This window comes from Stenella coeruleoalba, assembly GCF_951394435.1.
Source record: "Stenella coeruleoalba genome assembly, chromosome: 11".
Classification (NCBI taxonomy): domain Eukaryota; kingdom Metazoa; phylum Chordata; class Mammalia; order Artiodactyla; family Delphinidae; genus Stenella; species Stenella coeruleoalba.
Window position 1 is genome coordinate 44,870,397 of NC_137157.1, and position 26,187 is coordinate 44,896,583.

General features: G+C 37.8%; 1 protein-coding gene across 2 annotated transcripts in view; it reads right to left on the reverse strand.

Moving 5' to 3' along the window:
• Window positions 1–26,187, reverse strand: part of TRHDE (thyrotropin releasing hormone degrading enzyme) — a 398,879-nt gene that overhangs the window by 272,546 nt on the left and 100,146 nt on the right. For both annotated transcript variants that reach the window (XM_079937605.1, XM_079937606.1), the window contains exon 3: window positions 6,605–6,731. In XM_079937605.1, the coding sequence (XP_079793731.1) occupies window positions 6,605–6,731 (127 nt within the window). The remainder of the gene's footprint in view (window positions 1–6,604; window positions 6,732–26,187) is intronic.

Genomic DNA, 26,187 nt, shown 5'->3' on the forward strand with positions numbered 1-26,187 from the left:
GTATAGCAGTCAATACAAATATTTTATGAAGGAAAAATCTCCAAAGCTTTACTACTTGCAAATAGCAAATCATCATCATCACCATCAACAGCATCATCATCATCACCTCCATCATCATCACCACAATAAAGAAATGGATCTATCTGTTATAGCTTAAACAAAACTCAGTCATTCAAGCTAGCCTGTCTTATTCATGAACTTCAATAGGGCAATTTATCCCATAGCTTATCTGTTCCATTATAGAAAAACAGACTCCATCAACATGATACATAGAGCCTAAGGTATCCATGGCTTTCCCCACCACACAATTCTCAAAATAATTTCTCCCCTTTCTTTTCCACCTCTGATTAAATTTGTTTCTTTTTTCAGGACTTTAGTAAAGATAAGCCTTCTTTTTATGTCCCTTTCACGCCTACAGCATCGTGCAATGATCCCACATTCTTAACTACATGGTTCTACATTTTTGCCCCACAAAATTTTGGAGCTTGGTTATATTCGATATAGTGTGAGTCCCTAATCCATTAATTCCTGTAAATATAATATTCTCTCCTTAACGAAATCACAACCTCCTTGAAGCCATAAATTCTTGTTACAAAATACCTGTGCTCCCTCTACAATTACAGCCTGTGCCAAGGAAGTAACAAATTCTTCATAAAAGCATGGTGTCCTGAAAAGAAGCAATCAAGCAAACTCCTTTATGAAACGTATTGATTTACAAAGTAGCAGCAAAACTGAAAACTATTATAAGTAATTGAAATCTAAATAGGATGAATAACAAATATTCCAATACAAATCTGAGTCACTTTATCTGCCACCTAATTGACTTATAAAAAAAAACTATCATGAAAAAACATTTAAAATACTCAAATATATCTTCTGACTGATGAAATTATGAGTTATAAGACATGTGCTTATTTATTTTTTAAAAAAATTTTCTATAAGGACCATATATTACTTTTTAACATCAATATGAAATTAACAAAAATAGTTACTACATTATTCCTCTAGCAATCAGATTACCTAGTTTATTAAGGTGACCCATATTTTAATCTCTGAATTCTCAAAGTTTCTGGAATCTGTTTCATCAGAATCCCAAGAATCTGGAGCCAGAGAACCTGGGTTTGAATTATAAATCCATTAATTCCTGCTGTGTGATCTGAGTACATTACTTAGTGCCGAAATTTCGTCACCTAGAAAATGCGAAAATAACAGCCACTACCTCAAAATGCTGTAATAAAGATTAAATGGGGCTTCCCTGGTGGCGCAGTGGTTGAGAGTCCGCCTGCCGATGCAGGGGACACGGGTTCGTGCCCCAGTCCGGGAAGATCCCACATGCTGTGGAGCGGCTGGGCCCGTGAGCTGAGCCTGAGCGTCCGGAGCCTGTGCTCCGCAACGGGAGAGGCCACAACAGTGAGAGGCCCGCGTACCACAAAAAAAAAAAAAAAAAAAAAAAAGATTAAATGAGTTAGAATATACGAAGCCCTTAAGAGTGGCCCACAGTTAGTAAACACAAACCCATTTGTTTTTGTAGTTGTGGTCAGTAAGTTTTGGGGATAAGAGGAAAAGTAAGTTAATTATAAGTCTATAACAACCTTCTTTTAAAGTAAACCTCCATGTCTCAGACAGTTCTCATGAAAATAGGGCACAGAGCTATAGAAAGGTTTGCTGTACTGTATCAAGTAGATTCTATATGTCACATTACAACTTAACAACAAGAAGGAGAAAATCTCTACAAACCTCCTACTAATAGTTTTAATTACCTAATGGAGAGATTTAAAAACAAATCCTTACACAGCATACCCTCCTGCCTATTTGGGCTTTAAAATGTTAAAGGAATATCCTTATGCAACAAGGAGAATCGATATTGCCCCACCTCCAAGCATCAGAATTCCTCTTAGGGAACTACCCTGATAAACTACTTGGAGCAGAAACTCAAATCCTTAGAGCTGAGCTAGCATAAGATGATACAATGGCAGAGTAAGTTAAGACTATTCAGCATCAGAAATGAAAAAAAAACATTGGGAAAGAGAGCAGATATTGCTGAGTTTATGACAGAACAGCAAAGTGATTTTTAAGAAAAGAAGGATTCAATATTACATTGTAAGGGTTTGTTTGGGGTTTTTGCAATGTAATGCCCTGACATTTACATATGCGCACATCCCCCCAAAGCACCAGTAGAGTCAGATCAACTGGTGGAGGTCTGTTTGGGGTTTTCTAATGCAAGTCAAAAAAAAAAAGAGGCAAGTTCCACAACTCCCTTGACATCTGGGACAGGGACAACCTGTGAGGTAAGGATGTGATCTGTTCACAGAAACAGTTCTTCTCAAAGAGTGGGCATTTTTAGAACACAAATATTTCTCCTTCCCTCTATTTCCAGAACCGTCCCCATGGGGAATTTTCAGAAATGCTGATCTGTGATCTGTACTCGCTGTCTCTAGTTGCAGCATCCACCCCATTTGCTCTTGAACACACCCATCAGGTTTTTGACCTGAAACTGCTCTTGCCCAGGTCACACGGCAGCCTCAATGAATGATCAATTCTCAGTCCTCATCTATCTCGACTTACCACAATTTATCATCTGCTTTTCTGTGAAATACTTTCTTCATGTTCCCAGAACATCTAATATACCTATTTCTTTAGTGCCTTAATCACTTGCTTCTTCTCAGTAGCCTTTACTAGCTCCTAATCTCTCTAACTGCTAAACGGTTCCTATTCTCTTTCTTTTTTTTTGTCTGCATTCAGTCTTCATTGCTGTGCGCAGGCTTTCTCTAGTTGCGGCGAGCGGGGGCTACTCTTCGTTGCGGTCACTGTGGTGGCTTCTCTTGCTGTGGAGCACGGGCTCTAGGCACACAGGCTTCAGTAGTTGTGGCGCACAGGCTCAGTAGTTGTGGCTCACAGGCTCTAGAGCGCAGGCTCAGTAGTTGTGGCACATGGGCTTAGTTGCTCTGCGGCATGTGGGGTCTTCCCGGACCAGGGATCAAACCTGTGTCCCCTGCATTGGCAGGTGGATTCTTAACCACTGCACCACCCAGGAAGTCCCTCCTATTCTCTTTTCTACCTGCTCTCACAGCCTTGGTGATCCCGTCCAGCCTCATAGCTTTATACCTCATAAAATGCCGGCAAATGTATATCTCTAGCTGGATTACTCAGCCAAACTCCATATTTGTAAATTGAACTGTCTACTTGAGTTTCTTACAGACATCAAGTTGCCACCTAAATGTTTAATAGATGTATCAGTCTTTAAAATGCTATCTTTCCACAATCCTTCTCTCTCACTAAATGGCAATTCCATCCTTCTAGTTCTTAGGCACAAAACCTTGGAATCACTTGTGGTACGTCTCTTTCCCCCAAATCCCACATCCAGTTCATCAGCAAATTTGCTGCCTCTACTTTCAATATATGCCTAGAATTAGACCACTTCTGACTACCTCACACTTAATATCCTAGTCCAAGCAATATCAAATTTTCCCTGAGTCTTGCCATAGCCTCTTAACTGGTTTTCATGCCTCTGCCCTTTCCCCTACAACAGGATCTCTCAACCTCAGCATTATTAGTATCTTGGGCTAGATAACTCTTTGCTGTAGGAGGCTGTCATGTGCATTGCAGGATGTTTAGCAGCATCCCTGGCAATAGTACACACTCCACCAGTCCCCCTTGAGTTGTGAAAAACAAAATGCCTCCAGATAGTACCAAGTGCCTCTGAGGGACAGAATCACCCCTCAGTGGAGAACCATTGCCCTACAGTGTATTCAACCTAGTGACAAGAGTGACCCTTTTATAACAAAAGCCAGATTATGTAATACCTCTGCTCAAAACTGACCAATAGATCTCCATCATACCCCCCACAAAAAAACAAACAAACAAAACAACAATAAAAAAACCAAAGTCCTGACCACAGCCTGCTGGCTCTACAGGATCTGTCACTTACCCACTACCCTTTGACCTCATCTCCTATTTCCCACCCCTTTACTCACTCTGCTCCAGCCCTATTTGCCTCTTTGCTGTTTCTCAAATACATGAACAAAGTTCCCATCTCAGAGTCTGGGCACTGTGTTCCCTCTGCCTAGAGTCCACGTTCCATGATATCCACTTGGCTTACTCCTTCACTCCCTTAAGTTCTTTGCCCAAAAGTCAGCTTCCCAATAAAGCTTTCCATATTCACGCATTTAAAACATTCAGCCTTTTCCCCACACCCCATGTGCTCCCCACACTTCCTATCCCTCCATTCTAGCTTTATTTTTAATGGCACTTATCTCCATCTGACATGCTATATGTATCACTAATTGCTTAAATGTCTGGCTCTACCTAATAGAATGTTAAGCCCCAGGTGGGAAGTGATTTTTGCCTTCTTTTATTTGCAGCTGCCTCCCAATGACATAGACAAGTGCATATGTGAGGTACTCAATAAATGGTTATTAAATAAATGAGGGAAGGAAGGAAGGGAGGAAGGGAGGAAAGAGGGAAGGAAGAAGGAAGGAAGGGAGGAAGGAGGGAAGGAAGAAGGAAGGAAGGAGGGAGGGAGGGGAGGAAGGAGGGGTGGGAGGGAGGGAAGAATAGGTGTCTTGGAAACCATCTTAGATCTAAAAAGTCACGGCAGATGCAGCTGATATCTAGGATACATCTACATTCATCATTTACAAAGACTGAGTTAATGTCCATAGAATTCATTTAAAATATAATTTGCAATGTACAGTAGAAAGTAAGGATTTGTCAAAATGCTTCTGTGCTTCGGAATTTTTATGTAGGGAGCATTTAGAAAGTATATTTATAAATCCATTAACATATAGCTCTAAATATTTAAAGGTATATTAAATAAGTAGAACTTCAAGAGAAATTTTACAAAGTGCAGGGGATGTGGAAACCCCCCTAGATACATAAAAAGGAGTGTGCTGGGATTAGTCAAATCATTCAATTATATACACCAAAAGGTAGCTTAACAAGTAATAGTAACAGTGAACAAAGCTCTTTTCTACAGATGAAAGACTGCATAGTTCAATTGTGAGTGAAAGAGAGGAACAGAAATGCTTCCTGCTGCAAGCTGACAGTTACATGGAACCCCCTGAAGTTATAAATTGAGTTCCTCTACTAATTACTGGTCTGAAGGGGAAAAAGATTCACATTTTATTTCTCTTGCTGAACGTGCAACATAAGCACTCGTGAATTTTACATTAGGGTCAAGCTGAGAAGTTCCCAGCCTGTTTTACCTGGTGTAGAGAACAGTGTCACCCCCATGCAAATGAAGTCAGGTCTTCCTTTCTGCCTTGGGTGCCTACCAGGGAGATTTCAGTGTAACAGATTCTAATAGGGAAGTTGATATAGAGGGGAAAATAAAGAAGGAAGAACAAAACAAAACATAGATCCTATTTGAAATAAAATTTTGTTTAGAAATTTGAAAGAAAATCTTAGGGATTCTAAGAGCACATGTTTCAAAAGACCTCAGAATTTTGTAATATCACTCATTAAAACTGTATGCTACACCCACTGATAACAATATCAACTATTCTATCTACTTTCTGAATCACTGATTATAAGACCAATAAAGCTATACAGCAGGCAGGTACTTTAGTGAAATAAGCCCATCTCCAGAGACAAGAACCCGCGGTTCAAATGCTAATACTCTTGACCAGGTAAGCACTTTATTTTTGTCAATGAGTGATAACGTTTATGTGGATGCTGATTAACAACACTCCTGAGAAGGAAAATGGATCGGGGAGGAGGGGTGAAGAACAAAAAACGGTTGTGATATTAATATTTCCAAACAGGTTTTCTGAGAAGAAAAAATAGCTTCAGCATTTCTAATGGGTATATATATATACCCTTTCTAACTTCCTGGAACATCACAGTTCACTCCCTGTAAAAGCAGCAGCTTCATGCAAATCAGGATAACAAAATTCATTCATGTACTCATTCAACAAATAATTATTGAACCTACTCACTTTGTAAAAGAAAGAAATGTAAACATATTCATGGTGAACACAATCTCCCTCATTGCAATTGTCCTCCTCTCTTGTTTTTATTCTATTTACTGTAACTGTGTACTCAAAATATGACTGAACAAAAATAATCTAATGGACGACTAATACATTCAGGGCTGACGTGTGAGAATTAGGAAACAGAAACTAATCAATGAGTGTCTTCTTAGTGTAAAATATTATATAGTTCTGGGAGTCATCAAGACCTAGCTTGAAATCCCAACTCCTTTTCTTACTGGCTGTCTGAGTAAATGAAAGACTCCCAGGTCTCAATTCCCTTATGTGGAAAATGTTCTAACGGTACCTACCCACAGAGCAGTTGTGAAGATTAAACAAGATGTTGGCAAGCACCCCTCCATAGTGCTTATTCAACAAATTAGCTACTTGAGTTATCTTTCGGAGTCTTAAACTCACATAATGCCTTTCTTAATTCCTATGAGCACTTCTTGGCAAGACTTAAAAACACTGAATTTTATTTTACCTCTTCAGAAGAAACTGTTTTCTGTGCTCATCTTCTCTAAAAATATAACCCTTAGAATTTTCCATGTTTCTGGATGTCTCAAATAAATGCCTGAAGAAGAAATTCCACCTTCAAGGAGCCCTTACAATAAAATAACCAAGGAAATTCTTACCTAGTTTTGGCAAGGAATAGGGCACTTGGAAGTAGTCTTCATAAAATTCTATTAATCTCTTTGTTATGTGGAGAGCGTAGTCCCCGGATCCTCTTCTGATAGCATCAGGTCTTGCATATAAGCGTACCTAATTAAAAATATACAGAAAAGTTACTTTAGCCTTTTGATCCTCCAATTTTATCTTCCCTGCATATATGAGCCTATACAAATCACTTTGAATACTACGAATATTAAGCAGCATTCTTGTTCTTATATCAAAGCATGCTGTGGCTGAAAGAACCAAACTTAAACAATTAAAGTAACGAAGTCGAGCAAGTCACAGTTTCCCAGCTTTACAAGTTGACATAGAGAAGATTTATATTGCATCAAAATAAATATTCAAAGTTATCACTTACATGTGCTTGCTAGAGATAGGAAGGTACGGTGGATTAGTATAACGGTTTCCTGACTATGCTGAAAGCAGGCGGGATATGGTGGCTTGGCAGGAGAGAAAATTCATGGTTTGTTAAAGTAACACTGCAGCAAGCTTTGGAAGTATTACCAGGCTGAACAAAAAAAAAAATTTACGCTTCTTCTTTTCTTTGGAAGCAACTATCCAATTGTCCTTATTCCCAATATGCAAAGTAGGATAGAAAACTTTTCATGTACATAAATGATTGCCATTTTGGAAGGCTGTCTGCAACCGTTGCCGGCTTCAAAACCAGCTGAAGTAAGTCATATTTCTAACACAATCTGGATACTTAATATTGATTTTCAAATCAAGCGTTGTATATTATCTAGTCCTTGGCCAAAAAGGAGCCTGAGGCAAAGAACATAAAACTGAACAAAACTAACAACTGTGCAGAAAAGGTTAAAATGAGATTAGTTTTCTTAAAGCTTTCATAAAGCTATCTGGCATCTTTCTTTCCAAAGGCTAAATCTGTTTTTCACAGATGTGGTCCCTAATCCTCGTATCAATTCCGTGAATAAGAAATATGTATTTTGTGGAGCAGCGGAGAGCCCGGGAGGTGGGTTTTACTCTTGCTCTGCCACTAACCAAGCTGGGAGATATTGAACAAATTACTTAACCTCTTTGGGTCTCAAGTGTTCTCATTTATAAAATGAAGGTGTTAGCCACCAGCTGGTTGCTAAAGTGCTTTTCAGTTCTAAAACACATTACTTCCAATCCCATTTTACAGATAACGAGGTTGTGTTCTTTGCAAATCACTAAAAAAGTAAATGGTTTACTTAGGGTTTAGAAATGGATCTTTATATTCAACAGGAAGACAAAAGAGAGCTGTACCCAATCATATAAAAATGGATTATACAATTAACTCTTTATTATTCTTGCTTAAGGAAAGACAACAGAGATGTGTATAATCAAAAAGAGCAAGAAGTCAAGGAACACACATTCTGACTTTGTTAGAAAGACCTGTAATTCAATAAGATGTTTACTAAATTCAATAACAATTATTTACTGAAATTGTGAAACGACTTCCCATCTGACAACCAAATGAAATATCAAATGTAGTTCACAGTTGCCTACAGTTTTGGTTGGCAGGACTATAAAACCAAACACTGTCAGGAAACACCACCTGCAACAGCAGAAACTACCACTCTCAGAGAGACAGAGGTTAGGACCCCCTACCCCTGACGTCACCTGCTTATAAACATGCAATGTCTTAAGTTCCCAAAACACAGACCCTAAGGAAAGTATGAGTGTACAGGTGATTTATCAAGGAAGTGTTCTCAAGGAGAAACCTACAAGGGAGCAAGGAAAGCAATATAAGGTAGCATAAAAAGCCAAGCAAGGGTGTAATTTCAAGTGAAGTCCTGGCCTCGGCCTGATCCTACAGGGAGCTCTAGAGTGTAAATTGCACTGGTGAGTTTGTGCTGCCTTGAAGTAAGAGAGCTTCCATATTCCTGCATCTCAGTCATTGGATACTGGTTACCCAGGAGAAGGCATAAAATCCCAGGCACTTGTTCTTGAAGGATCTGGATGATGCATCTCCTGTGGTCCAAGGAGAGTCCTTGGGAGAAGAGGTCAGGTGTGAACTGTTAGAAGTGAAAGAGTGAGAGTTGGGTGATAAGCACACCAAACAGGAGAGGAGATCTGGTCTGTGCACCAATAACATACACCGCAGACAAGAATCATTCATTCCTGCATTCACTCATTCAACGAATATTTATTTGGCATCTGCTTTGCAGCAGGGCCTGGACTAAGCATTTGTAAGTGATGAAGAAGACATGTTCTCTAACCACAGATGGTACAAAGCATTATTGGGAACAAAAAGTAATGAAAATATAATCCCCATTCTCAAAGAGCTTCCCATTAATAAAGGTAAATTAGATAATAATAACAGATAACGATGCATGCCATATGAATGGTAAGCCATGAGTGCCAAGCGGATACTGAGGAGAACAGATAGTTTTCAGAAGGTTCAAGGTGAAGTAAATAGTAAATGCATGTTAAAACCATAACCAGGACCACTGCAAAATAACGCAGCAAAAGGTCACTGATTTTACTCAAAAGGAGCATCACTGATTTTAGTAGAAACACAGCCATTCCTGTCAATCAGCTCTACCTGTTAGTCAAGCTCTCTGTAGGCCGAGACAAGAGAAGCACAATTAAATCAATCTGGTTGTCAAGATTTGATGGAAATGATCCATCCAATCTGAGTGAGAAGATAAAACGTACCGAGTCTTCATTTACTCATTTAAACATTTATTACACGCCTACTGTGTGCCAGGCATTGTACTAGAGAGTAGAAATAGAACAAGAAAAATTTCTGCCAGAAAGTAAACAAAACATTTACTCTTACTGCTCTTAAGAAGCTCACAATATGTGGAGAAACAAACAAATAAATCAACAGCAAAATACAATGTGAGAAATGTAACTGCATTTTGCCTTCCCTCCCATTACAATGGACCCCTGTAATATAATGGAATGAACTCCCATTACAAAGGATTGAGCTCCTACCCACGGCCAAACCCTCCACATTCTACCCCTCCTGCCTTTTCGAAGACATTATTCTCAAAATTCTCCCCTTTATCTCCCGTATCACCAATTTATGCTTCCATACTGGATCCTTTTCATCAGCAAACACATACTCTGTATCGTTTCCTATGTTTAAGAAAAATCTTTGTTGACCACAGTTCCTCCAGCTATGGTTTCCAGCAACGGTCCTTGAAAGAGTTTCCTATATAGTTAGAATTAACATGTAAGTTAACATGCAAACTAGAATACTTTCAAAATAAACAGGAGCACTTAACACCCTGAGACAATAGGTATAAGTAGGGTGCTTGCCCATTTATACTCCCTGTTTCTGGTCTCTCTTGAAGTCACCACAACAAGGCTTTCATCCCCACTACTCCACCAAAACTGCTCTCATCAGCATCGCTTATGGCCCCAGGATGCCAAATCCAACCATCCAACCGTCAGCTCAGAGTCTTCAACATGCTTAACCTATTGGCAGCATTTGACACAGGTGATCATTTCCCCTCTTTCAAACACTTTCTTCACTTGGCTTCTATCTGGTTGACCACTCCTTCTCAGCCTCCTGGCTGATTCATCCTCATCCTCTCCCTCATCCCTCTCACTTCTTAATGTTGGAGGATGTCTGATTTTAATCCATAGACATCACTTCTTGGTCTACACTCAGTCCCTTAAAGACAATATTGAGTCCCATGGTTATAAATATTATTTGGATGTTGAAGACCTACCCCATAATTCCAGACTTCCAACTGACCACTGGACACCTCCACTTGGATATCTAATAAGCTTCTCAAAATTAACACATCTAAAATCCAAATACTCAATCTCTCTCTCTCTCTCTCTCTCTCTCTTTGTCTCTCTGTCTCACAAACACACACTCACACACATACACACCTGCTCCTCCTGAAGCCTTTCCATCCAGCTGCCCAAGCCCAATACCTCAAAACCATCCTTGTTTTCCCTCTTTCTCTCACACTCCCAGGTTCAACTGGTCATCAAATCCTTTTGGATCTACCTTAAAAATATACCCAGAATCCAATCACTTCTCACAACCCCACCACCACCATCCTGGTCCAAGCTTCCTTCATTTCTTGCCTGGATGAGTGCTCTAATTTCCTACTGATGCCTACTCCATTCAGCCTCTCCTCTACACAACAACAACAAAGTTCCAATTAAAATAAATATCAGGGACTTCCATGGTGGCGCAGTGGTTAAGAATCCGCCTGCCAATGCAGGGGACACGGGTTTGAGCCTTGGCCCAGGAAGATCCCACATGCCGCAGAGCAACTAAGCCCGTGCGCCACAACTACAAAGCCTGCGCTCTAGAGCCCACAAGCCACAACTACTGAGCCCGCGCACCACAACTACCGAAGCCTGCACACCTAGAGCCCGTGCTCCGCAACAAGAGAAGCCACCACAACGAAGAGTAGCCCCCACTCACCACAACTAGAGAAAGCCCGCACGCAGCAACGAAGACCCAAGGTAGCAAAAAATAAATAAATATCAAATCATACCACTCTTCTTTTTGTCCTCTAGTGGCTTCCCATGTCATTTAGAGTAAAAGTCCAAGTTTTTACAAGGGCTCCCAAATCCCTATAAAAACCTAATCCCCTTTACTTCTTGTCTCATTTCCTACCATTTTGCTCCATACTAACCTTATGCCAATTATACAGTAGCTTCCTTGGCATTCCTCAAACATGCCAGAGAGATTCTCTCATCAAGGGTTTGAGTTTTCCCCTAGATATCTCCACGGCTCATGCCCTCTCTTCCTTTAGATATACTTTTCCAAATATCTTTGCTTTCTGAGCTGTCCTCCCTCCCACCCCAGGACTCTCTATTCTCCTTCCTTGCTTTATTGTTTCCCATATATTTATCACCATTTAACAAAAGATATGCTTTACTTATTCATTTTGCTTCTGACGGCCTTTTTCCTAAGAATGTAAGTTGCATGAGGGCAAAGATTTTTATCTATTAGTTCTAACCATACAAAAGTGTCATTGTGCTAAGGCAACAATGTTAACCAAATGATAAGTGATTTTAAAGGCAACATTAAATAGTAGGACTTAATTATAATACTGGTGGTAATTCATGGGGGGATATTAAGCTAGAAAATGATAAAGTTACTTTTGCATGTTAGAAAGATTACGTCAGTGACCTATACCAGGTGAACTGAGATATAGGGGGACGCTTGTGAAGACGTCCAAGAGAAATAAAATTAGAAAAGTGAAGAGATACATAGTGATAGGTAAGACTGGATACGTAAAGAGAAACCTCAAACCAAATTAAAGAAGGGCCTGTAAACCAAATGGTAGAATACTAATTCACTCCTATAGTCATAGGCAAGTCACAGATTTTAAGCCACAGAATGACATAATCAGAATTAAGTTTTAATTGATGATGCTAGCTGCAGTATAGATGATAGATGAGGAGAGACTAGGATCAAACAAAGGAAATACGTTAGACTATTGTAGTGAAAGTTGACGGTGGTTTGGACAGGAGAGATGGCAGGAGGGATGCAGAGAAATGGAAAGATTTATTCAATTGGTCCTAACATTCTATTGAACAAGTCCTTTAGTTACCAAATAAAGCCAATTGTAGTCACATTCTTAGTAATGAACAATCATTCACCTTATCTGTACCTGTCTCACTCCAGTGCCCAGCTGGAACAAGCGAGACCAGCTGAAGGATGGGGTTGGGGATGGGGGAAGTCCAAAATATTTCACAAACTGGATAATTCCTTTGTTGTTAGTCAAGAGTTGGCTGTGCAATAATTCATTTTATACTGTGAAAAAAAATCACAGTTGTTTACTTCTTTTAGAGCAACTAGTTCTACTTAATCATAACATAGAAACTAAATCTTCAAAAAGAGTTATCACTCAAAAGCAATGAAATATAATTTTATTACACCTGCTCACTTGCTCATCTGACATTCCATAATAAGAGCCCAGCTCTGAAAAAGTAAATTGCTAACCAGGCTTTATCTCTCCCTCTGCGTAGCTTCTTCCTACAACCAATATAAACCAAACTGCACATTAAGGTCCAGGAGAAAGGACATTATACTAGGAACTGGCACACAGGGATGTGAGACTCAGCTTTCTCAGTAACGACTGTCAACTTGGGAAAGTCTGTAAACTTCTCTGGGTCTCAGTTCAGAGTTCCTTCCAGGGGTAATAGTTTATCATTATCTATATATCATATTAACCCTGAGAGGCTGGTGCATCATACTAATTTGCCTAAATTGTTCTCATCTAGTCACTAATTATTTTGAAAAGAAAATAATGAAAAGGTTTTGTTTTTAATCTTCACTCAGTTTAACTCCTTGACATTTTTTGCTTCCCTTGAAAATACATACCAACTACTCAGCCGTCATTCTCCATCCTTTAATCGAGTGTTCCTCTTTTTATTTCCCTGAACTGTCCATGAACTTGGTACTGATCAGACAGACATAACTATAGTAGTCAGCCAATATGAAATAGAAGAAGCTGGCCTTGGAAAACATGATCTTACGGCCCCACTACTGTGGGAATACACAGCAGCAATGAGCTAAGGTTTAGGAGCTACATATTTTTGATCCCATAGAAAACTTAAATGCCCAAAATAGGTATTCCTAGGGGGCTTCTGTTTGACCCAGTGGCCTTTACTCTGTAGTTTCATGGACCCTCTATATTTAAAGTATGTTTGTTTTATCTTTTTATAGGATTTTAAGTCCAGTCGATCCTTGAACAACATGGGTTTGAACTGCACAGATCCACTTATATATGAAATTTTTCAATAAGTACATTGGAAAATTTTTTGGAGATTGCAACAATTTGAAAAAAAACATGAACCACGTAGTCTACAAATATCAAAAAACTTTTAAAAAGGTGAGACATGTCATGAATGCATAAAATATATGCAGATATGCATATAACATACCAAATATGTGTTAACTGACTGTTATCAGTAAGGCTTCTGGGTCAACAGTAGGCTCTTAGTAGTTAAGTTCTGGGGAGTCCAAAGTTATACATGGATTCTCAACTGTGCAAGGGGTCGGTTCCCCTAACCGCCTTATTGTTCAAGGGTCAACTGTGTTTTGATCATAGAAGGGGGAAAATACTAAAGGCAGACACCATCACCCCATTGGCCATCTCACTTTCTCACAGTAACAGGGATGGCAATTAAGTTTCAACTTATTCTGACAACTGAGAGTGGCTTCTTTTTTTTTTTTTTTTGCAGTACGCGGGCCTCTCACTGTTGTGGCCTCTCCCGTTGCGGAGCACAGGCTCCGGACGCGCAGGCTCAGCGGCCATGGCTCACAGGCCCAGCCGCTCCGTGGCATGTGGGATCTTCCCGGACCAGGGCACGAACCCGTGTCCACTGCATCGGCAGGCGGACTCCCAACCACTGCGCCACCAGGGAAGCCCCTGAGAGTGGCTTCTTAGAGGACATGTCAGGAGAAAACTTGAGACCACATCTGCACTTGTCAGGAGAAAGCGCCATGATCTGTGAAATGCCATCTGTGCTGCTAGGGGTAGGAGAGGTGGCACTGATGTCAGATATATGCCATTATTAGGACAGAATATTCTTTGGAAAGGAGTCATAATGGTAGGAAACTTTAGATAAGTTCAAACTGACTGTCTCTGATAGCTGTGCAACTCAGAATTAGAACATCAAAGACAGTTAAATGACGTCATCAATGGGATATTTAGTTAGCTACTATTTAATGAGCATATATTAATGGTCATGTGCTGACTGTCCAAAGGTAAGCAAAAGAGACATGGTCTCTTCTCTCAAGAAGCTTGCAGTCCAGTGGGGAGATACAGCAACTAAGTCTAATCATTGAGAAAATCAATGTGGACCAAATTTACAATGGCTCTTCAAAGAAGTTCTCTCCATAGAGATGGTGATTCATCAGAACAGGGACAGAGAACCATGGAAGTGAAGAGAAGCAAACAACTATTCAAGTTCTTATGTATAATGTTCTACTTTCATTGTATTAAAGATTTCAAAGGAAAAGTAAAAATATATATACAATTGTAATATAATGCAAATAAGTAAACACATGCAGTTGTCAGAAATATTATAAAATTTTACACTAAATAATTCTGGAGACTTTCTTCTAATAATTTAAAATACTTCACAGATTTTCTTATTTATCTTTACAAAATACCTGTAGAATCAGTATGGTGTTCAGCAGTGAATTCTGATTCTGTAGATGAAGGATCTGAAAAGAAGTTTTTCTATAGTCACTGAGCCATTTGAAAGGACAGTGAAACTAAATTTCTCTAGTATCTTTCTTCTAGACTGTTTTAATTATTTGTTGTGTTAAAAATGAATTGTGGTAGTTGCTATACAATTATGTGAAACAGTGTGTAGTTACACCATACAGCAAAGGGAAAAAAAAATTTTATAGCACTAGCACACCTGTTAAATAAAGACTTGAATAACATTTGCTCTGATTTGACGTTTGTAGTTTGGTATGTTAAGTTAAATAAACCTTCTGGCTTGCCAGAGTTATTCTCTGAGAAAAGTTCATACTGAAAGAGTACATTAAGAACTTTGGAAGACACAGAAATTATTTCATGCCTTTCAAATTTCACTCTAATAACAATAACAAATTTGCTTTTCCTTTCACCTAACTGAAAAAAATCAGTCCCTTTCTTTAATAACTGCAAAACAATGATGTGTTGTCACTAAACTCTCCACCATTACAGCTGAATTCATTCGCCTATGTGAATATAATTTGATTTGGGGGTTCTTCATACAAATCAATAAAACAAAACAAGCCAGGCAGAAGGGAGCAGGTGCTTTTGACACTGTGTAGAAGAAAAATACATCGATACAAAGAGGGAAGGATGTTGTAAACAAGAAGCTAAAAGCCCAAGAGTATTCGTCTTCTTTAAAATTCGGAAGATACCGGGTTTTTTGCAAAGAAAAAGGAAAATAAATACACACAAAACTCTGACAGAAACAAGGAGCCAGAACCCAGATGCACAAGCCAATAAACATAGGGAGGAGGCTGCAAGGGGGATGGGGAAGGAGCTGGCGTGACTGGAGCAGGTGGTACAAGGGCAGGAGGCAGACCTTGCCCCCCAAAGATTGTTCTAATCCTTAGAACCTGTGAATGTTATCAAAGGGACTTTGATTGTGATTAAATTAAGAATTTTGACATGAGGAGATTATCCTGGATTATTCAGGTGGGCCCTAAATGTCATCACAAATGTCCTACTAAGAGGGAGGCAGAAGGAGTTTTGACTACAGAAAAGGAGAATGCAATAGGATGACAGAAGCAGAGAGAAATGTGAAGATGCAGAGAAGGAGAAAGAGCTCATAAATCACTAAATGCAAGACATGCAGCTCTAGGAGCTGGAAAGGCAAGGACCAGATCCTCCTCTAGAGCCTCCAGAGGGAACCAGCTTTGCCAACACCCTGATTTCAACCCTGTTAAAACTCATTTTAGGTTTCTAACCTCTGGAATAGGAAGAGAATAAACTTGTATGGCATTAAGTCACTGAGTTTCTGGTAATTTATTACAGCAGCAATAGGAAGCTAGTATAACTTTTTTTTATCTTCATGCCAGTTAACACACTGATTTGTGTTAGATTTTCAGCTTCATATAAGAGCATATTTTGTACTTCTCTGTGTGTCACTCTTTCTGTTGTAGACATAATTATTTACAGCTTTCAATCTGCTAATGTTGGCACACCTGATTTACTTACATATATTATTACCAAGCACATAACACATTATTGCATGTAATTGATACACACACACAAAAGTGAAATGATTGAGTAAAAGAATCATCTACAGCAATAATTTTCTAAGTGTTGTCTCATTATGCTTTGCAGCAGAATCACCTGGAGTAATTGTTTAAAATTCAGATTCCTGGGTCAATACATTGCAGAAATTCTGAATCACCTCTCTCCATGGGGCCCTAAAATCTTCATTTTAACAAACTTACCAATTGAATGACATATACACTAAAATTGAAGAACTACTGGCCCAGAGTCACCTAAGAACCTTTAGTTCATTCAGCCCCACAGCAAGCAAGCCTCAAGACTGGAAAGAAATATTTAGCAAAAGACTAACACATAGGAAAACATATATATCCTTATTCCTTAAATCTCTTTCAACATCAAAGTCTTCAATGAAGATACATTCAACATGACTGTTATTATTTTTAACTCGAAAAACTAATCTTTCTTTCCCCTGCACAATAAACTATAAACAACAGATGAGGCAGATCCAGTGTCTGGAAACCAGTAAAAGTTGTTTAATACTGTCACACCCCATAGATAAAACGGTAGCATTTAATCCCTCTCTGAGATAGAGTACATCTTTTGTAGTAAACTGAATTGCAGGTTTGTTTGGTTTTTTTTAGTGAGATAAAATAAATGTAGAGAATTTCCTTATTAAGCCATCCATTTTATGCCTGGTCAAATTTCTTCAGCAAGACTGACACCCAAGAACATCTACTTGTAAATACAGGAGCTCAGGGCTCAGTTGGATTCAGTTTCAATTTGTTTTGTCCCATCTGACCTTTTATTCCCTGCTTTCCAGCAACCTGTTGACCTTACTTTTATGTATGCCACCTTCTCCTCCAACTCAGCACCATCCAGTTCAAACACAGCATCCCTCCTGCACCAACCCTCTCTTGTGGATCTTTCAATGATGCAGGCAGCCTTCCACTACCTAGGGGTCAGAACTCAGAATTCCTTTGTCCATTCACTCATTTAATAAATATTTATTGAGAGTCTACTCTGTACCAGGTGCTCTTCTAGAAAGTAAACCAAACAAATAAAAATCCCTACCATGGAAGTTTATATTCTGGTAGGAAGGATGGATAAATACAAACAATACAAATAAATGCTACAAATAATACACTATAAATAGTAAACAATACAAATAAATGCAAATAATATACAGCATGTTAAATAGTAATAAGTGTTCAACATTAAAGTAAATCGGAAGGAGTTAGAAAATGTCAAAGGCCATGGAAAGCCTCACTGAGAAGGTGGTATTTGAGTAAAAATATAAAATAAGGAAGGATGTGAGCAACGTGGATACAGATTCCAGGAAGAGCTACTTATGAGTGTCCTGAAAACTTTCATTTCAGTCCTCAAGCCTCCCCATTCAACTCTTTCTTTAAAGAAACTACAAAATATTCCAATCATAGAGAAATCATATAGAAAAGTACAGTACAAAAGTGCAGTATTCTTATACCCCTAACAGATTTAAATAATGTTGATATTTTTCCCCATTTGCTTCAGATATTTTTTAACCATGTAAGACATTACAATTCCATTGAGGCAATACACCCCCTTCTTACCACGCCCCTCCCTCCCACTCTAGAATTAACCATGGCCATGAGGTACAGGCTTCAGGAGACTTTCAATTCATGTTATAATTGTCCTTCGTTTTAATGGGCATCACCAATTTCTCTTCAAAGGAGCTATACCAATTTACATCCCACCAGCAATGTATGACAGTCCCTGCTTCCCCACATCCTCATAAATTTTGAAATGTATGTTCATCAATGGTCATAAAATGGTGTCTGGTTGCTAGTTGTAATTTGCATCATCCTAGTAATGCAGGTGTTAAGCACCATTTCAAATGTATATTGGCTTATATGTTCCTGTTCTGCAAACTGCCCTGTTCCTTTGCCTAGTCTTCCATTGGATCATTTACCTATTTTCTCATGGTTCAGAGTAGTCCTTTGTATATTCTGGACAGTAGTCATTTGCCTGTGTATGATTTACAAAAATCTTCTCCTAGTCTGTGCTAGTCTTGTACATTATGTCCCTGATCAAATAAAATGTTTTACTTTTAATGCAGTCAAATAACAAATGTTCCCTTTAGGGTTTCTGCTTTCTGGGTGTCTTTAAAGAAATCTTTCATTGCCCTCAAGGTCAAAAAATATTTTTTCCTATATTTCCTTCTAAGATTTTTAAACTTTTGCTTTTCAAAGTCAGTGTTTTAACCCATGCAGAATGTATTTATGTGAATAATGGGAAATAGTGATCTCATTTTGCTTTTTTCTATGTGGATGATCAATTGTCTCAGTACTATTTATTGAAGAGTCCTGCCTTCCCAACTGATTTATAATGCCTCTCTCCATATACGAAGTTCTCATACAAACTTAGATCGCCATTGTTTTCTGTTGGTCAGTATGTCTATCACTGTGCCAACAGCACCTTCTGGAATCACTAAAACTAAATAATAAATTGTGGACCTCCCTGGTGGCACAGTGGTTAAGAATCCACCTGCCAATGCAGGGGACATGGGTTCGATCCCTGGTCCGGGAAGATCCCACACGCTGCGGTGTAACTAAGCCCGTGCACCACAACTACTGAGCCTGTGTCTAGAGCTTACGAGCGACAACTACTGAAGCCCACGTGCCACAACTACTGAAGCCCACGCGCCTAGAGCCTGTGCTCCACAAGAGAAGCCACCGCAATGAGAAGCCCGTACACCGCAACAAAGAGTAGCCCCGCTCACTGCAACTAGAGAAAGCCTGCACACAGCAACGAAGACCCAATGTAGCCAAAAAATAAATAATTTAATTTTCAAAAAAATAAATAAGTAATAAACTGTGAGGTCTAATAAGACCAGTACTTTTCCTTAATTCTTTTCAAAGCTTCCTTATTATTCTATATGAATTTTAGGATCATTTTCCACATTTACACAAAAAAAATCCTCTTGGGGACTTGGATAAATTGCACTAGATTTGCATGTTAATATGACACCTTCAAATGTTAGATCTTAACACACATGTCCATGGAATATCTCTCGATTATTTCAGTCTTTATCCCATTTTTAAGTTTCTCAATTTCCTTCATATAAGCCTTGTACATCTTCTATTAGATTTACTTCTAGATACCTTATGGTTTGTTGTTACTGTGACTGGGATTTGAAAAATCATATTTCTAATCTATTGTTTCTGAAATTAGCCACTTACTGATTTTAGTAAAATGACTTTGAAACTAGCCAACTGTCTGAAATAACTCTAATAGTTTTTCTGCTTTGTTTTGTGTTGACTGGTCTCAGTCAAGATTTCTAAAACAATGCCAAATTTTTTAAAAAAGCAGTGAAAGAAGGCATCCTTATCTTATTTGTCGCTGTATTTGGAATGCTTCTACTGTTTCACTACCAACTATAATTCTTGCTGCCAGATAAGGAAATTCCCTTGTATTCATTGTTTGCCAAGAATTATGTCAAGAATAGTGCTGGATTTTTCTAATGCTTTCATCGTATCTATTCAGATGATATTTTTCTTCTTTTTTTCCTGTGTTCCATTAGGGTAGTGAATCATAATAATAAATTTTCTAGTGTTAACCGTTTGCTTTCCTGGGGCGAGGGTGGGGGCAGGGTAACCTACTTAGATGTGCTGGGAAGGTTTTCGTTTGTTTAAGATTTACCTTTCCCCAGAAAGTGTTTTAACTAAAACACACCTATAAAACTGTGTAACCTGGTGGTTTTGTATGTGAGAGGACAGATTTTGATTAGTGATTCACTATATCTATGGTTATTGATAATTCATGTTTTTCTTAAAATTATGCATTTCATCTAAGTTTTAAAAGCATGAGAAAGAATTTCTCCATAATATTCTCTATTTTTGAAATCTCTCCATGTAGAGTTATTTCAATTCTAATAATATTTGTACTTTCTTTTTTCTCTTGATTAAAACTGTCAGAGGTATGTCTTATAGTCTTTTCAAAGAATTCTCTTATGGTTTCATTAAGCCTTCTATTATTTCTTAGTTTTTTATTTCACTGATTTTTAATCTTATCTTTATTATTTTCCTGCTTCTTTCATTATACTCTGTTATTTCTCTAAATGTTTCAATAAAATGATCAGCTGATGAATTTTAAATCATTCATGTTTTAATATGATCCTTAAGCCTCTTTATACTATATTCTTTAAGGCTCTAAATTCCTTCTAAGTATAGCTTTTACTTGCATCCATGAAATTTAATAAGCAGTGTTCTCATTTTTCATTAATTTCTAAATATTTCATAACTTCCTATTTGACCCATAAATTATTTAGAAGTATGTCCTTAACTTCCTAATGTATGTGATTTCCAGGTTACTTTTCTTTATTATTCCTATCTAACATTATTGCCAAAAGCCTGGGCCATTTGACACTGATTCTTGGTATTTCTTCAGATTCTTTCTAGACCAGTAATCAACGAAGTTTGTAAGCAATGGATCTAGATGCTTGAAGACAATGTTTAACCACTAATTTTTAGGTAAGTGGTTCTAAATATATTGAGATTAATATTGTTTTGTTTATATCTTCTAAATCTCTATTAGGTTTTTTGCTTTATGTTCCTGAGAAAGATATTAAAATCTCCCACAAGCCCATTGATTTGGTTGTCCATCTATAGTTCTGCCAATTTCTGCCTCGTATATCAATACTTTGAGTCAATATTATTAGGTGCATATGGGTTCATGTCTTCCAGGTGAAATCCTCTTATAATTTCAGCCTCAATAGTGTGAACACCTTAAAATATATTTCATCAAATATCACTGACTTTATCCTTCCTTTTACATTCAAAATTGTGGGCTTTATATTTAAGATGCATCTTCTGTCAAGCATAGAGTCATATTTTACTTCTTTATCCAATTTTTTGTTCAATTTATTTAAACTAAAACAAAAACAACTTTATTCATTCTATATTTTAATAGGTAACTTTAGTGTAGACAGATATATAGATATAGCTACAGATAGATTCCTATTCTGTTCTACTATTTTTCAATGTTTGCTATCCATCTTGCTTTTACTTTGCTTCTTTTTTCTCCTTTCCTGCTTTAAGTAGATCTACCATTTTTTCTCTGTTCCATTTTTATCCTTTTTGTCATTTCAAAATTGTATAAACTAATATTTCTATCTACTCTTTCAGCAGTTGCACTTAAATGTCAGTGCGTGATGACTTTATACAGTCTAACGTTAATCTGTATCTCTACATGCCTTGAGAACAAGGACCTGGATACACTATACATTCAGTATAGTGGGGTTTTCAAGTGACCAGGTCTGGAGCTAGACTACCTGAATCTAGATCCTGGCTCTAGCTCTTCCTAACATTTAATAGGTAAGTTACTAACCATCACTCTGCATCAGTCCCTTCATCAGAAAAATTAAATTAATGATAAAAATGCTAATTGTAAGTGCTTGAGAATTATGAGAATTAAATTAGTCACAATGTGGAAAGGGTTGAGAGAAGTGGCTAGTATATATGTTAGCTGTTATGGATTTTTGCTTTCGTATTATACTACTGTTATAAGTCATTTTTTACATCATCAAAGTTAGTCATCATTATTATTTCACAGGTGATATTTATTTAAATTTACCAACAGGTTTACCAATCCTTGCTTCACCATTGCTTCTTTCTTTCTAGGTTAAATTTTCTTCTCCCTGGGGTATATCCTATAGTCATTCTTTTCACAATGGTCTGTAAACAGAAAACTCTTCCAGTCCTTCTTTCTCTGGAAATGTCTGTATTTTGCCTTCACTCATAATTAATAATTTATCAGAATATGGAAGCCCAATTAGGACACGACTTTAACTTTCTCTCAACATTTTGGAAGTTTGTATCACACTATCTAGGGGACTCTGTTGTCACTGATGAGATGTCTACTTGTCATTCCTTTCTCAGTAGGTGATCTTTCTTTTCTCTCTGGTTACTTTTTTTTAAACATGAATAGTTTTAAATTTTCAGAAAGAAAGTGATATATAATGTATAATGGAGTATAATGAACCAGTATAATGAACCCCTGTATTATCATCTCCTAGATTCAACAATTATCAAGAATTTGCTTCATCTATCTTTTTCTTTTTTCACCTGAAGTATTTTAAAGGAAATCACAGACATTATGTCATTTCACTCATACGATATACATCTCCAAAACTATGTTTTTTTAATTTAACCACGATATCATTATACATCTTACAAAATGGTCTCCAGCTGCCTTTACGGCTTTTTTCCTTGAGTTTGGTGTTTCATAGTTTTACCGCAATGCTTCTGATGTGGCTTTGTTTTTCCTTATCCTGCTCAGGTCACTTTTGATCTCCCTTCCACTACAACACGCTATCCCAAATCTAATCCATCAACCAAGCCCTTTTAATTTTACCTTTTTTAATAGACTTTTAATCCATCACTTCTCTCCATATCCACTGCCATCCAAGTCAAGTGATCCCATCTCTCTCCTGAACTATTGTTAATAACTTCAAAACTTCCATTCCATTCCTTCCCCGCTATATCCAATCTTCACAAGGTAGCCAGACAGTTCTTTTCAGAATACAAATTTGCTGACGTAACCTATGTCTTCAAACCTTCATTTTTCTGGGAGGAAAAGGGTCTAGGAGGTCCACGTGGTCAGTCTCTAACCAGCTGTGCATAGACCGTTCACTTAATCTTGATATTGCCCTAACATGTACCCTCCACCACAGCCGTGACCACGTTCTAACTGACTTTTAAGACTCATGCATTTTCCCATCCCTTCTCTAGGGAAACCATCCTTGGAATCCAAATGTAGATCAAGGTTTGGTTTCGTCCTTTTTTATAAGTTAACAGAGAGAACACACGGCACAACTGCGATTCTGCACCTTCAGTTTTTTGATGTGGTTATTTGATAAATGCCAGTCTCCCCAGGATAATAAGAGTTCCAAGAAAGCGCCTAACTGTATCCTCATGCTTAAAAGAGGAACTCACACAAAGCAGGAACTCAACTCAGCATCAGTCAAATGAATGAATGAATGAACGAATGCGCGATTGTCCAGGCATTCCTCCTCTGTGCTTCCAATCCAATCTGCAAACTCCTATCATATAGTACTCATCATATTTGACATTATTAGTAGTTTTCCACTCAGTCTTCCCAAATATATTATGATCCCCTAAGGAGCAGGTAATGTGTTTGGTACACTTTTATATCTCCAGCAACTGGCCTGGTGCCTATATGTAACATGTATTTAACTATAAAGGAAGAAATGAGTAGAGGGACACTAATTTTGATTGGTTCTCAGGCACATGGAACTGAATAGATCATTCTTCTTAATTTATACATTCATTCTTCATTCCCATTTTACTTATCTGAGCACCTGTTATACCCCAGGTACTGATTTAGATTCAAGGGACAGACCAACAAAGCAGACTAGATTTTGGCCCACACTGAGCTTATGCCATGCCATGCTTTCATCAGTGACCTGTGAATGTTTCCTCTTCTGTTTTAGATTTGATTTTTTTTGATACACCTTTATTGGAGTATAATTGCTTCACAACGCTGTGTTTCTGCTGTATAACAAAGTGAATCAGCTATATGTATATATATATCCCCATATCCCCTCCCTCTTGAGCCTCCCTCCCACCCCCCCATCCCACCCCTCTAGGTCGTTGAAAAGCACCGAGCTGATCTCCCTGTGCTATGCAGCTGCTTCCCACCATCTATCTATTTATTTCACATTTGGTAGTGTATATATGTCCATGCTACTCTCACTTTGCCCCGGCTTCCCCCTCCCCCTGCCCTGTGTCCTATTGCTTTCCCCTTTATTCCCTATTTCCAAGACCATTCCTCACTCCTTGGTAACTACTCTTATGCATTTTCCATCCACCCAACATACCTGTTTTTACATGTAAGTATATCACACAATATTATATGTATATTTATTTTTTTTATAAATGGTATTATGTTACAATCTCATTCTCTTTTTTTAACTTTTACTGTTTGTTTATTCAACTAATTTTGAAATCTATCTATGTTTTAAAATATAAAATCTAGTTAATTTCTTCCAAGCATTCCATAGTATAATCCTATAAATATACCAAGGTATCCATTTCCCTAGAAAAGGACTCCTCTGGTACTTTCAACTCCTCACATCCCCAACCTCAATGCAATAAGCATCCTACTGTGTGTCTCCATATGCACTGACTTGATAGTTTCTCTCTGGAACATGTGCAAAAGTAGAACTGCCAGGATGTCAGGGTTAGCATACCCAGTTTCCCTACGAACTACTGCTGCTCCCTAAAATGGCCACACCAGCTTAGACTCCAACAAATAGTGGAAGAGGGCTCCCCTCATTCTTCCATCCCCACCAGCGCTTGATATTATCTGATTTTCACATCTTTGAAGATCTGATTGTTGTAAGGTATTATTTGGTTATTACTTTAATACACATTTCTCTGACAACTAGTGAGACTGAGTATCCATCTACGTATGAGAGATCTGAAGCCAGATTTCCACTTAGTATCCAAGTAGTTATAAGTATATTATTAATTGTTCTGTGACTCAGTTGCTTCCTCTGTAAGATAGGGATGATAACAGTACTTCTATTATGAGGAATTAAATGGTTAAAAATTAAGCACCAAGAAAAAAATCTGATACAAAGAAGTGCTCAATAAATGTTGGCTATTTTTATAATTACTGATTATTATTTTCATTCATGTATCCTCTTCTGTAAATTGTCCATTTATGTCCTTTAATAATTTTTCTTCTATACTTCCTGTTTTCTGATTTACATGACTTTCTTGTATATTCTGAATATCAATCTCCTACAAATGTTTTTAAATGAATAAGTGAATGAGTGATCAGAGATTAAACATGCCTGTTTTGTCTTACAAACAGAGCTCCAACTGTTTGCTCTTCTGCTCACAGCCTTGCTGGGTCATTTTTGTTCACAAATATTGAATCTCAATGTATTTTAATATGGTCAATACATTTTAAATAAAATTTAATTTATATTCCATTTTTCTAAGTCAACAACAAACAAATCCACAATTGCAGGAGGAAACATCCTAGCTCCACTGTGAAAAAGTTAAACTATTCTATCTGTGGTTTTTATTGGGCAATTTATTAGAAAAGTAGAAAGATAGTACAAAGAGCTATAGAGCCTGTCAAATCTTCTCAGAGACAAGTACTTTGTTTCCATTTCAAACTCAGTATTAAACTAGAATAATCCTTAAAATGGGCTTGCAAAATAAGTTTCTGCAAGATTACCAAAGGAACTATTATCATTGTTACAGGGGCCCTTTTAATAAAATTCTTAGTAATCATTTATAAAACCACACAGAAAATCTTAGAAAATCTCAAAATAGAGCAGCAATAAACACTTGATAAGAATTAGTGCTTAACGAAAATCTATGTGGAGAATCCTAAAGTTTGTGACTCTTTTCGTAGCAACTCGAGACACACAAATCGAAAACTGCTCAGCTCATATTTACATAGGAAGACTATGATTACTGTATCTTATTTTTAAGCAGAGATGCAAAAGTATCAGTGAAGAAAAAGTAATTATCTCCATCTTGAAAGAGTGCAATTTATATAAAAATGAGGGGGTAGGGGCGGGATCACAGCTAAATAAGAAATGAAATCATGATCAGTCACCACCCACGCCACCTGGACGGCCTTCTAATACCTGATGCTGCTTTACGTTTTTTTTTAATTCTTTTATTTTTTTAAAAAATAATTTATTACCTTACTGTAAATCAGTACACGTCTGATTTACACATCTGTAAATCAGACGTGTCATTGGACTAAATCTGGGTGTCACCAGGGGCTGTGTTCCTTTCTGGAGGCTCTAGGGGAGAGTCTATTTCCTTGCCTTTTCCAGCTTTTTCTTTTTCTTTTTTTTTTTGGCC